At 37.3% G+C, this 14,443-nt stretch overlaps 1 protein-coding gene across 7 annotated transcripts in view; it reads left to right on the forward strand.

Annotated features, from left to right (window-relative positions):
• DMD (dystrophin) overlaps positions 1 to 14,443 on the forward strand; it is a 2,449,111-nt gene that overhangs the window by 195,622 nt on the left and 2,239,046 nt on the right. For all 7 annotated transcript variants that reach the window (XM_060182733.1, XM_060182732.1, XM_060182735.1 and 4 more), the window contains exon 2: positions 1,314 to 1,375. In XM_060182733.1, the coding sequence (XP_060038716.1) occupies positions 1,314 to 1,375 (62 nt within the window). The remainder of the gene's footprint in view (positions 1 to 1,313; positions 1,376 to 14,443) is intronic.

Raw genomic sequence — 14,443 nt, forward strand, 5'->3', positions numbered from 1 at the left:
TGCAGGGAAATTGCTTCACAAGCGGTGAAGCAGGTCTGCAGGTGTCTTATCTTTCTCTCCTCCTCTGTCTTCCCATCCTCTCGATTTCTTTCTGCCCTACCCAACAACAATGATGGCAACAATAATAATAGCAACAACAATAAACAACAAGGACAACAAAAGGGAGAAAAAGTAAACTCCAGGAGCAGTGGATTCATAGTGCAAGAACTGAGCCCCAGCAATAACCCTGGAGGCAAACAAAAAAAGAAAGAGAAAGAAAGAAAAAAAAGAAAGGAAGGAAGGAAGGAAGGAAGGAAAGAAATAAAGAGAAGGGGAGGGGAGGGAGGGGAAGGGGAAGAGGAAGGGGAAGAAAAACGGCCACTGAGAGAAGTGGATTCGTAGTTCCAGTACTGAGCCCCAGAAATAACCCTGGAGGCAAAAAGAAAAGAAGAAAAGAAACATTTCACCAAGAAAGAGATCCAGAGGGCTAACAGATATATGAGAAGGTGCTCAAAGTCCCTGATTAGAATAATGCAAATAAAGACAACAATGTGATACTACTTTACACCTGTGAGAATGTCATATATCAGAAAGGACAGAGGATTTACCCAAAGGAGACAGAAACACCTATCAGAAGAGATCTATGTATATCTATGTTCAGAGCAGCACAGTTTGTAGCCACCAGAACCTGGAAGCAACCCAATGTCCACATCATCAGGTGAATAGCTGAAAAAAAAATCTGGTATACCTACATGATAGAGTACTACTCAGCTGTTAAAAATGATGAGGTTGTCTCCTTTGCATCCTCTGTGAAGAAAATTGAGGACATCGTGTTGATTGAGATAAGCCAAAAAGAGAATGAATATGAAATTATCTCACTTATTATCTGGACTTAATAAAGTAGGGGCAGGGAGGGAGAGCACAAAGTGAAACATGGACTGGACATGGTATATTGCACCAAACCAAAGGACTCTGGGGAAGGAGAGGGAGGAGTATAGGAAGAAAACTTTGGGGGCCTGTTACATAAAGAAATTGTATGCATATGTCACTGATTACACTGTAAAGCATTAACTCCCTCAATTAAAAAAGACTATCTGTAATTATTTTATTCATTGTTTGAATGAGTATGGACATGACCATATCTATCACTTTTCAAGTTTCATTTAGTTTGGATATTTAGTAACAATATCACTCATATTTAATTTTTTCAGTAAATTAAATACTAAATATAAAACAAACCTAGTGCATCTGAATAAAAGTGAATTGAGTTGTAAAATGTGAATGATAGCCAAACTGCTTCTTCACTCAATTTTAAAATTTATTTTACATTATAGATGAAAGAGAAGATGTTCAAAAGAAAACATTCACAAAATGGATAAATGCACAATTCTCTAAGGTAAGAATATTTTATTGCTCCTCCTTTAAGATCTAATATAAGTTGCTACATTTTCAAAATTCTCTATTTGTGTGATTTAAAGTTACTGTTTTTTTTTCTAATATTCATTTTCTTTTAGTTGTATAAATCTGGGAATATCGTGTTGACTTTTAATTAAGAAAGAAGTGACTGAAGAGACAGCAATGAGAAATCACTTGAATTTGATATGGTGTGTCTTGGGTTATTCTTGATGGGGTGAAGTTCTATAATGACATTACTTATCAGGGAATGTAATAAAAGTTTCCTGTCAAGTAGTTAAAATACAGCAAATATTAGAAGTGTGTACAAGGGTTTTTGTTGCTCTAAACAGTGTCTCTACTTTTATCTTATCTTTACAAAATTCAAGAAAAAATGATGTGTCTGTTTTGGACCTGTTTGACCCCATCACCTGGAGCATATCCAAATGGTCAAGCCTATAAGTTTACTCTCTTTTCTGCAGGTATCTATTCATCGTCTCAATAATATTTATTTTGTAAATACAATGCACGTCATGATCAATAGACACCACAATACTGAATAACTATATATGAACACAGAGTAAACTATTCTTATCTTTAAATCTAGCATTACCCATGACATATAAGGCTATTTGTGTAGATTTCAAGTTTAGAAGCGCTTGGATTTACATTTAATTATTCTGGATTTGAGCAAATCATTACAATGCTTTGTGAGTAAGCTTCCACATCTTTCTGTCCTGCGTGTGTGTATACATGCACAGTGGCTGCCTGACTAGATAAATGAAGTCCACATGATGGACATATCAATATAAAGCTAGTAAAATATGGTCTCTATAGTTGAGGCTTTAGTAGTGTCAAACTGATAGTAGTCATTTTGCATGTAAGTGTGAGGAATAAGAGTCATGTCACGGTCCTTGAAAAATTATTTTCAGTGCCTGGTGCTCTTGATATATAATAATTACTCTCTCCATAATTCTTTTCCATTTTGTAAAAGTCTTGGTAATGGATCCAAAAACAATATACTAAGCAATTTAAATATATACTCCATTTACTATTATAAAGGATTTTAAATGACACCCATCATTTTTGGTATTTAATGACATAATTTAATCAGGTACTTTTAAAGTGTGTTCATAAAACAAAATTACTACACTGTAGCAAATATCAGTTATATTTACTTAATCAATAATTTTTAAAATGTTCAACAATGACCATAACAATGAATAAATATGTATATGGAGAAAGGGGGAGAACATGCGATCTTTCAATCTACATTTTAACTAATTGAGATATGAATAATATAAAGGTAATGAATTATAACAATATCAATTAATAATAAATGAAAAGTAAGCTCAGAAGTAGCTAGGGTGGACACGTAATTCTCAATATAGCAGATGGAATTGTTACTTCAATTGCTATATCAACTGTCCCCATTGAAGTGTTATTATTTTGGGAATACTGAAACAGATAGTAGGTATAAGCTTTCACAGAAATATACAGGAACATCAGAACTATAAAGATATTTTTAAAATAATAATGTAACACTTTACTCTGAATCTTTTAATTAAGCCAATGAATTATTTTAGTAAGGTGTATATACATGACTATCACTATGAATTTTCACTCCCACAAGTCTAATTATGCTATCACTATACATTGAAATTCCCAAGTATTATTCAGTTACCAAAGCTCATATGCTACAATGCAAAACTTAATCTGATGTCCTGTCTCCTGTGACTGTATTGTTGGCATTATCTTATAGCAGTTTTTCACTGACCTTTGATTTTAAAGTCTAAGGAATAAGGTGGAACTACCAGTAAAACGTACATATTCTGTGCAAGGACCTGGGTTTAAACCCCCTGCTCCTACTGCAGGGTAGAAGCTTCACAAGCAGTGGAGCAGTACAGCAGGTGTCACTCCTCTCTGTCTTTCTCTAAATCTCTATGTCTCTGCCTCTCACCCTCCATCAAAAAAAGGAAAAAATGGCCACTGGGAGAAGCGGTGTCAACATGCAGGACCAAACCCCAGCAATAACCCTGACAGCAATTAAATAATTAATGAACGAATCCCAAAGTCAACTCCCACGTATTTGTTTTGTAAATATTCTCCATAAATCAATAAAATTGGATCAAGAGAGTTGGCAATGTGTTGAATGCATAAATTTCATATCTGGGTATATCTAAAATATAAGCAAATATTTATAGAGTCAGAATGATAATATTTAAAGAGAAAATTTTTATGTGTTTGTTTGCTGAGTTTTCTTTTAGAGAACTTAAGAAAATACCTTTTATAAAATACTTTATTTTTTTTTCTTGTCTAGCCTTCAGGTACATGGTTTAATTTTATTTAAACACTTTAGAAGACAGAATTGAGAGAAAGTTAATAAATTCCATTTAAGCTACTTGATTTGCCGAAAGTCCAAGGCAATTGTGAGATATGCCATTTGGTGTAAATGTATTGCTTCGCCATGTGGCATTCAGCAGAATTCTAGTCTAATGTAGGCATAAAATTTGTTTGTGTTGAATCTTCTGATATCATGGAACCTCCCCCTTTGGGAGATACTGGGTAATTGCTAACTGGAGTATTGCGAGTAGGCTGTGGGTGGTCAGAGAAAGCAATACTCTGGGCTAAAAAGAATCTGGAAACCTTTTAGGAAAATAAACTCTACTAACTCTGTGAGACTCTAAAGGAAGCCACATCAAAAAGCAAGAACGCTTCATACTGAGAAAATAGAATTCTGCCTAGGAACTTTCAAGGCAGGATTTAAGGCTGCAACATGTTTTTTTTTTTTCTTTATAATCCCAGTGATTATTACTAGAGCACTAGGTAAATGCAATAAATATGTTTTTGGTCAGTAGCATAAATCATTAAATGCATACAAAGTTGAGGGAGAAGTCTGGGTGGAAAATAGTTGAAGAAAACTGAGAAAGAAACCAAAGCAATGAGAAATTGCCATCTTCTCTTAAATTGAAGAGAAATATACTTGCAACACATTAAAAATGAGTTGCATCGGGGGTCGGGCGGTGGTGCAGTGGGTTAAGCGCATGTGGCGCAAAGCGCAAGGACGGACTGGCAGAAGGATCCGGGTTCGAGCCCTCGGCTCCCAACCTGCAGGGGAGTCACTTCACAGGCGGTGAAGCAGGTCTGCAGATGTCTATCTTTCTCTCCCCCTCTCTGTCTTCTCCTCCTCTCTCCATTTCTCTCTGTCCTATCCAACAACGAACAACATCAACAATGGCAATAATAATAACCGCAAGGAGGCTACAACAACAAGGGCAACAAAAGGGGGAAAAATGGCCTCCAGGAGCAGTGGATTCATGGTGCAGGCACCAAGCCCAGCAATAACCCTGAAGGAAAAAAAAAATGAGTTGCATCAATGAGATAAATTCATATGTACACACATTTATATAATACTGGTAAGGTATAGAAAGACAGCAAAGCAGTCATTATTTTGTGAAGCCACAGAGTATTTTAAATAAAAAATATATAACTAGATATAGCCTGCACATTTTGTGGCATTTGAAGTCAAATGTACCTTCGTGGTAAATCTAACATTTTTCACTTTCCCAATACCATTTAAAAAATAGTTCCTATCTCTCTTTTAAAATAACTCTTCTATTAACCTTCAATTCCAATTTTTTTTACTACAATGTGATGTATCACATCTATTCTATAAAGATAAGCAGGCCATATTTATCTCCATAGAAACACAAAGCCATTGCTAGGTAAGATTAATGCAAGGTAAATATTCTGTTCATGTAACTTGCAGACCTTTTGTAATCCTAATTTGTTTAGTAATAACTGTACCACACATATAATTTACATAATAAACATATTGCTTCTTCACACAGATTCTTTCTCACAAGCTTATTTAAGGGATGCACAATTTTGAAACCTGTAAAAAATAATTTTATCATAAAGTTTGCTTCATATTTGTGTTAGAGAAAAGCAATCTGCGGGGGGAAATATTTACTATTAGCTCAATCTGAAAGATGTAAACCATGTTCCAATGAATTATATTACGATTTTGATCATACACTGGGTTTTTTATTTGCATCCTCTAACTACATTTTCCTTTCTGATTCTATCACAAGTAATAGCCAACTTTATATTTGCTTAAATGGTACAGAACTGTGTAATTAAGCTTGTCTATGGACTTCAAAAAAGTCACTGGTGGTATGATACATTTCCGTCTCCATTCCCACCATATATGCCCATGCCTAAAATACCAGGACTTACCCTCTCTGAATAGCAATAACATTAGATAGAATTAACCATGGTAAGATGCTTACTCAAAGTCATCACAATTTACCTTTTAGCCAATAGGATGTAATGCAACTTCTCACCAAAATTGTGAGTGAGTAGACCATTCTCCTCCTCCTCCTCCTCCTTCTTCTTTTTTATCTTTATTGACTGGATAGAGATGGCCAGAAAGCAAGATGAAAGGGAGAGACAGCGAAAAAACAGAGAAACACCTTGCAGGTGGGGAGGAGGGACTTGAACCCTGGTCCTTGGACTTTGTAACCTGTGCAGTCAACCAGGTGCTTCTCCACCTGGCCCCTAGAACATTCTTCTTTACCAATTCTGTACCATGGGGTCTTAAGAGAAATCATTATAGCTACACTTTAATTCATTTTGGGGAAAGAATAAATATAAAATTAAAATTATTTTTGTTTTCCCTATATGTTCAAGTCTACTTGTATATATATGTGGAGAGAGAGAGAGGGAGTTTTTAAATAGTAAAACATAACTCATGACTATTTTGTTGTTGTGTAGTATGTTTTCTGACCATAAAATATCCTACATTTGTGCAATTTTCTTGTACATGGCTTTTCCAAGTAGCTTGAACTGCAGGCATGCACCACCACACCCTGTGCATAACTTTTCCTTGCTTTTTGGGGGGTGAAACAGAGGGACTAGAACATTTATTTTTATTTTATGATCTTGCTATACACTCTGCCAATTCATGCCCTCAACATACTAACACACAAAGTAATCATGTTATATATATATATATATATATATATATATATATATATATATATATACATATGTATATATATATATATATGAAGTGAATTAAACAGTTCTTTATGAAAAGATAATTGGAACATAAGAACAAAACATTGTTTTGATAAATGAGTTCTCAACACAGTCACATTTATATATTGATGTGTATAATTCAACATGTTTATTTTCATATTACATATAACATATAATAGGCTATAATATATTATATATGCATATATAGCATATAATATGTTTCAAGTGAATCAAAGTTTCTTTGTATAAAAGAAAGATAACAGCAAAATTTCAAAATGGTAACAATGTCCATGTACCTTTCCTCTGTATCAGATTTATGTGTATATGTGTGTATGTGGACACACATTTATATTTATATAACTACTATATCAGAGGTCTGGAGGGTGAGGTGTGGTTCAGGTCCTGGAGCGTGATGGTGGAGAAGAACCTATGTGTGGTGGTGGAGGGCAGGGGGCTAGAGCATTATGCAGAAAACTGAGATATTTTACACGTACCAACAACTGTATTTACTGTTGACTGTAAATCATCAATCTTCCCAATAAAAAATAAATATATAATTTTTTTTAAGTAGAGCAAAGTTGATGTGTCATGAAAGGTTCACCATACATATAAATCACCATGCTTCCTATTTCTTCCTACTTTTTGACAGAAGGAAAAATGACATCTCTAGAGAGGATAAAAGGTAGTGAATTCTGCCTTCAGATCATAAGCAGCTCATACAAGACTTTGGTAATACAGAATCTATTGGTTCAGTTGTTTTGGAGTGATTATTGGTACAGGAAACTATCCTACACATCCTCATTCCAGAAATAGTGAAGGTGGGGCTGGGGGAGGGTGCACTCAGTTGAGCTGTTGAGCTCACTTACTCACTATGCAGAGGGGCCAGGGTTCAAACCACCAGTCCCCACCTGCAGGGGTGGGGATGCTTCCCAAGTGGGGAAGTAGTGCTACAAGTATCTCTCTCTCTTTTTGATTTTTTTATTATCTCTTTTATTTATTGGATAAAGACAGCCAGAAATTGAGAGGAAGGGGGGAAGATAGGGAGAGAGACAGACACCTGAAGTCCTGCTACACCACTTGTAAAGCTTTCCCCCTGCAGTTGGTGACTGGGGGCTCAAGCCTGGGTCCTTGTGTATTGTAATGTGTTTACTTAACTAGGTACACCACCATATGGCCCTGGTGTCTCTTTCTATATCTATCTGTCTGTCTGTCTATCTATCTATCTATCTATCTTGCCCTTCCATCTCAGTTTCTCTCTATCTCTATGCAATAAATGAATAAAGATATTTTTTTTAAAAAATAAGTAGTTATGGTTAACAAAGTTAGGAACTTCTTTGTTCATATTAATAATACTGTTGAGAGTTCTTGTATTTTGGCTAGCTGTTCCAATGACCTCATGTCTCTCTCCCTCTCTGTTTCCTCCTCCCCTCTCAACTTCTCTCTGTCCTATCTAATAAAATTAAAAAGAGAAAAAAAAATGGCCACTGGGAGTGGTGGATTCATAGTGCCTGCACCATAACCCTGGTGGTGAAAGAAAGGAAGGAAGGAAAGGAAGGAGGAAGGAAGAGGTAATGAAAATATTATTTAAGAAAAAGACAAGTTAAGTGAGAGTTTAAGTAATTTGCTCAAAGTTAATGAGGGATATGTAGTTGGAATTCAGGGAAATGGACTCTCTAACTCATACTATTTCTTCACCCGATTCGTATTTCACCTGCCAAGTACTACATTTTCCTGGTGAAAGTTGCCACAGAAGTATTAAGTTTTATGAATGGAGAAAATTTTTGAGAATATTGAAAGCATATTTAATACTTAAAACATATTTAATACTTATAATACCAACAGAGACTTTAACCCACCTTGAATGGTTAGTAACAACAAAATTCAGCTATTATTTAGTAAGAGTGCTACTTAAGTTTTTCATGTATAATCAATATGTTCAATGTTAATAGTTTCATTGTTAGGTTTTGGTGACTGAAAGTTTCTAGTTTTTAATCATGCATATTAAGACTGTTTTGTTATTAATTTATGTTTATACTCATTCCAAAGAAATTGTACATCAGGAAGTTGGGCAGTAACACAGTGGGTTAAGTGCACGTGGCATAAAAGCACAAGGACTGGCATAAGGATCCCAGTTCAAGCCTCCACTCCCCACCTGCAGGGTAGTCACTTCACAGGTGGTAAAGCAGGTCTGCAGGTGTCTATCTTTCTCTCCCCCTCTTTGTCTTCCCCTCCTCTCTCCATTTCACTCTGTCTTATCCAACAATGATGACATCAACAATAATAACTACAACAATAAAAACAAGAGCAACAAAAGGAAACAAATAAATAAATATTAAAAAAAGAAATTGTACATCAAAAATTTAGATATTTGTTTAAAATAATTTCACAAGAAATATAAAATACTTCCTAGTTGCCATCTGAGCTTCCTAGAATCTATATGAAGTGTTAGGATGACTTCTAGAATGGTGTGTCATTGTTTGCAATCCAGACAATTACGCTAATAGTCTAACCCACTGAGAATCGTTCCCTTAAATGTTTTCCTGAATCTAATCTTTACAAAGTACCCAAGTAATATAGGATATCATTCAGTTAATGAAAGGAAAATTGGATTGTGATAGGTTTTATTGTTTCCAAGAAAAGATAAATAACATACTGTTTGTACCGCAGATCCTTCTTAGAAATATGGGTTTTTTTATCAGCCACTATCATACTCTTCATAGTTCTAACTACTTTTAGAAGGTGCACACATTTTACTCTTTAAACTACTGTATTCTGAAGTGCCTTCTGAAAAGATTGGAACTGTTGACTGCATAACTGCACAGTGTAGTTTGCAATGAGTGGCAGGCATATGTAGCTGGCAAATGTAAATATTTAGCGATTAGGGTAATTGTTGCTGGCAAAAAAAAAATCAAGTCATCTGTAACTAGTGGGAAAATCTATTTTTTTCTGATTTATTTTGTCTTGCAGCCTTATGTAATTTTCTAACAAAACAATGTACATTGGCTTTCGTGACTTATTTTTATTTTGGGAAGAAAAGTTGACACTAATACCATCCCACCAAAGAGATGGCTGCTAAACTAACCTTGCAATATTTAGCACACATCTAGTCATACCAGCAAGAAAATGCAACCCATTTTTTTCTCTCTAGGAGATTAGCATCTGAGGGGGAGGGGAGCAGTGCCTTACCACTTGGAGAGGACAGTTTCTTGAAAAGAGGTGACATTTTATCTAAGGTTGTATATAAAGACAGCTTAAGGAGACATAAAAGTGACAGAAATTGCTTGTAGGAATGTAAATGAATGAAGATAGTTGGTCTGCTGATTAGGGAGTGGCCAAAGGGATTCCTCTGGGTGAAGGATAAAGGTTGTATAAGGGAGCACAATTCTATTACTGATCAAATACAGTGTTGCTTGTGGACAGTGGGGGTCAGTAATGAGACATTTAAATAAGTCTTTACTTACTGTCTATATTTACATATATTTATCCATTTTTTCTATGGTCCTACCTTCCTTTCCTTTTTAAGTCACACCTACACCTACTACTACTTCTTAAAGTACTTCCTTTTTTCATCTCCTCTCTCAGAGTCTTGGGGTCTTGATGGAATTGGAGTTCAGAGCCCTCTGGTTATCTTCCCCTAACATTGTTCCCCCTCTGGGGATATGGTTCAACATTCTTTTGGGGATGCAGTAGGTGGGAGTTCTGGCTTTTTGTTTGTTTGTTTGTTTGTTTGTTTTGCTTCTCCGCTGGACATGGGCTTTGGTAGGTCAATCCATACCCCCAGCCTGTTTCTGTCTTTCTCTAGTGGGGTAGAGCTTTAAAGAGATGAGGTTCCAGGACACATTGGTGAGGTCATCTGATGCCCAGGGAAGTCAGGATAGAATCATTGTAGCATCTGCAACTTGGTGGTTAAAAAGCAGTAAGATATAAAGCAAGACAAAAAAAAAAATTAGATCCCTCAGGCAGAGGACCCCACTAATGTGTCCTGGAGCCCCGCCCCACTAGGGAAAGAGAGAAACAGGCTGGGAGTATGGATCGACCTGCCAGTGCAGATGTTCAGCGGGGAAGCAATTGCAAAAGCCAGACCTTCCACCTTCTGCACCTCATAATGACCCTGGGTCCATACTCCCAGAGGGATAAAGAATAGGAAAGCTATCAGGGGAGGGGATGGGATATGGAGTTCCGGTGGTGGGAATTGTGTGGAGTTGTAGTCCTCTTATCCTATGTTTTTTGCTGGTGTTTCCTTTTTATAAATAATTTTTAAAAAAAAAATAGATTAAACAATGAACAGGAACCAAAAATTAGGAATAGAGCAGATGAGAATAGGGATCTTAGGGTGGAGAGAAGCTAGGAAGTCTATTTTAGGAATATTCCTAGGGGCCCATAACTTAAGTAATTTATGTTTGAGCTTAATAGCTAACATGCAGGTGGACTAAAAACATTGTCTGGGAAAATGCACTCTGAGAACAGGGCTAGAAAGCTGGATTAGGCAGAGAATACCTCCCAAACTTGTAGAAAGTTTATAGATACAATTAACTGTTTACCCCACTGATCTGACCCAGAGTCCATATACACTCACATTTAGCACAGGGGCCCTGTGACCTCCTGGTCTCTGTCAGTCTGAGCTCACAGCCCATGGTCACATCTGGGAACATTCTAGGCTGTACTTATTTCAGGACCAGTCTTCCTCAAGTGGCAGAGTAGAATGACCCAGCCTCCTTTCAGAGAGTGGGAAAGTCCCTACCATTGCTGCTTTACAGTGGCCTAATATATCTCTATTCAAGATTTTTAACTTGACAATAAAAATAAAATTTATGGGGCCGGGCGGTAGCGCCGCCGCAGGTTAAGCACATGTGGCACAAAATGCAAGGACCAGCGTAAAGATCCCGGTTCAAGCCCCCGGCACCCCACCTGCAGGGGGTTCGCTTCACAGGCGGTGAAGCAGGTCTGCAGGTGTCTTTCTCTTCCCCTCTCTGTCTTCCCCTCCTCTCTTGATTTCTCTCTGTCCTATCCAACAACGACAACAGCAGTGACCGCAACAATAACAACAACAATAAACAACAAGGGCAACAAAAGGGAAAAAATAGCCTCCAGGAACAGTGGATTTGTAATGCAGGAACTGAGTCCCAGCAATAACCCTGAAGGCATAATAATAATAATAATAATATACATTTTATTTATTTTTTATATTATTTATTTATTTTAAAAAGGAGACATTAACAAAACCATAGGATAGGAGGGGTACAACTCCACACAGTTCCCACCACCGGATCTCTATATCCCATCCCCTCCCCGATAGCTTTCCCATTCTCTATCCCTCTGGGAGTATAGACCAAGGTCATTGTGGGTTGCAGAAGGTGGAAGGTCTGGCTTCTGTAATGGCTTCCCTGCTGAACATGCGTGTTGACTGGTCGATCCATACTCCCAGTCTGCCTCTCTCTTTCCCTAGGGTCTCTGGGGAAGCTGGACTCCAGGACACATTGGTGGGGTCATCTGTCCAGGGAAGTCTGGTCGGCATCATGCTGGCATCTGGAACTTGGTGGCTGAAAAGAGAGTTAACATACAAAGTCAGACAAATTGTTGAGCCATTATGGACCTGAAGGCTGGAATAGTGCAGATGAAGTGTTGGGGGGGTACTCACTGCAGACTATTGTGTACTTCTGCTTTCAGGTATATATTTTGGCTTATTTTATGGATACGTGTGAACATATGCTCTATCTCAGGGGGCCTGATCTATATCTAGGTTTTGGGACTTTGTTAGGAAGTGAACCACCTGGAATGGATTTAGAGAATACTATGAAAGGAAAGGTCTCGCCTGAGTAATGAAGCTGAAGGGTTGTCATTCCACACCTGAAGTCTCCGGACACAGTCTGAAGTGAAGCATGCTGGGGTGGCACTCCTTGCGTTGATTAGCTTGCGATCGGCGGGTGCAATATTATTTGATATGAATTGAGAGAAGCATCCCAGAAAGTGCGCCCCACTCTAAGGCTCCAGGACTGGGGGAAATATAGGCTCTATAGTGGAAATGTGAGGTTCCTGCTGTCTTAGGGTTCAAGAAGACAATGGATAGTTATTGTTATCATCACATTATTTGGTAATTGGGTTAACTTTAAAAGGTCCCTTTGTTATGGTTTGCTGTATAATACCCAGCATCTTGTATATAGCTGTGCCACTGGTTGCTTCTGTTCTCCCTGGTCTAGGCTTTTGAGAGAGTCAACATATCAAAGACTCAGCCTATGTATTAGAAAGACTCAGCCTGTGTTTTAAAAAGTTCGAGACATACAATCAATTTTTCCCCTCTCATATTAATTAAATAGTGATTTATATAGCTACAATTTAATAGGAGTGTACATAAACACCATTCCCACCCACCCACCCCCACAGCCCCGGGAAGCCGAATGTCCACCCTCCCCCTCACCACAGGGTTTTTACTTTGGTACCCTACTCTCAATTTAGTCAGATCCTGCTTTTAATTTCCCTTTTTGTTCTTCTTTCTCAACTTCTGTTGATGAGTGGGATCTTCCCATACTCATCTTTATCTTTCTGGCTTAGCTCACTTAACATAATTCCTTCTAGCTCTGTCCAAGATGGGTCAGAGAAGGTGGGTCCATTGTTCTTAGAAACTGCATAGTAGTCTACGGCCATACCACCCTGAACACGCCCGATCTCGTCTGATCTCAGAAGCTAAGCAGGGTCGGGCCTGGTTAGTACTTGGATGGGAGAAACTGCATAGTACTCCATTGTGTATATATACCACAGCTTTCTCAGCCACTCATCTGTTGTTGGGCACCTGGGTTGCTAATAATAATATAAATTTTATTTTTTAACCAGAGAGAGTCACTAGATAAGTTAAAGAAGTGAACATTTAGCACACTTCAATAATGTCCATATTTATTTATCCAGAATATCTAGAATAAACAAGTAAGACAGTGTTGATATTTTATAGGTTACAATGTTATATTAATATAATGAATCTTGGAAAGAAAATGACTGGAGAAGTTAATATAAACTGCAGGTGAAATGACATTCAGGACACATCAGAAATGTTATTATTGACCTTTCTAAAGTCCTATACTTCCACCTTTCGATAGATTAGGAGAATGAGATGTGTATGCAGTGGCTAGAAATGGAAGTAGGTTATGACATTGAATATAAAATGGAAATAGAGAAATAAGATATATTGGAATACAGATTTTGTGTGTGTGTGTGTGTGTGTGTGTGTGTGTGTGTGTGTGTGTGTGTGTGTGTGCGCACACACAAAAGCATGTGGGGGGGTAGGACTAGATTGGTGCACATGGACCTAAAAAGTGGCATAGTTTGGATATGTTTTGAAAGTAGAATTAACAGAACTTGCTATGGACTGGGTATGACAGTTAAGAGTGTAGGAAAAAGGCAGTTACAGTTTGAATAGAAGGAAGGATGAAATGCCTACTTACTGGTATAAAAAATACTGAAGGGCATATTTGTTTGTTTTGTAGCTTTTGCTACATAGAATCTATGTCAATTGTATCATACTTATTATCTACATATTTTTTTTAGCTGAGCTCCTTGCAGATCTGAACCTTGACTTAACCATCACTATATTCATAGCCTAAGGCATACTCTCTAGTGTACAATGATTTTCAGTAAATATTTATGGAATAAAGAAAGAAATGGAATGCACATTTTGAAAACCAGTGGTCATTTTAGTCATTGTCTTAGCCCTTCTTCTGTCAACTTGTTCTCCTTTATCATCTTTCATGACCTCAGACATTACCTTACCTAAGACCTAACCCTGAGTTAAACACTTAGGGAGCACTCAGAAAAATGATCTTTGAGTATACAGCTTTCCAAATATACACTTAGAACATTGCATTTAAGATCCCACTTTTTTTTTCTTTTTGCCACCAGAGTTATCACTGGAACTTGGTGCCTACACTATAAATCCGCAGCTCCCAGAAGCCTCTTTTTTTCTTTTTCTTTTATTAGATAAGACAGAGAGAAATTGGGAGAAGAGGGGGAGACAGAGAGGAAGAAAAAGGAGATTCCTGCA

The sequence above is a fragment of the Erinaceus europaeus genome, chromosome X, assembly GCF_950295315.1.
Source record: "Erinaceus europaeus chromosome X, mEriEur2.1, whole genome shotgun sequence".
In the NCBI taxonomy this organism is placed as follows: domain Eukaryota; kingdom Metazoa; phylum Chordata; class Mammalia; order Eulipotyphla; family Erinaceidae; genus Erinaceus; species Erinaceus europaeus.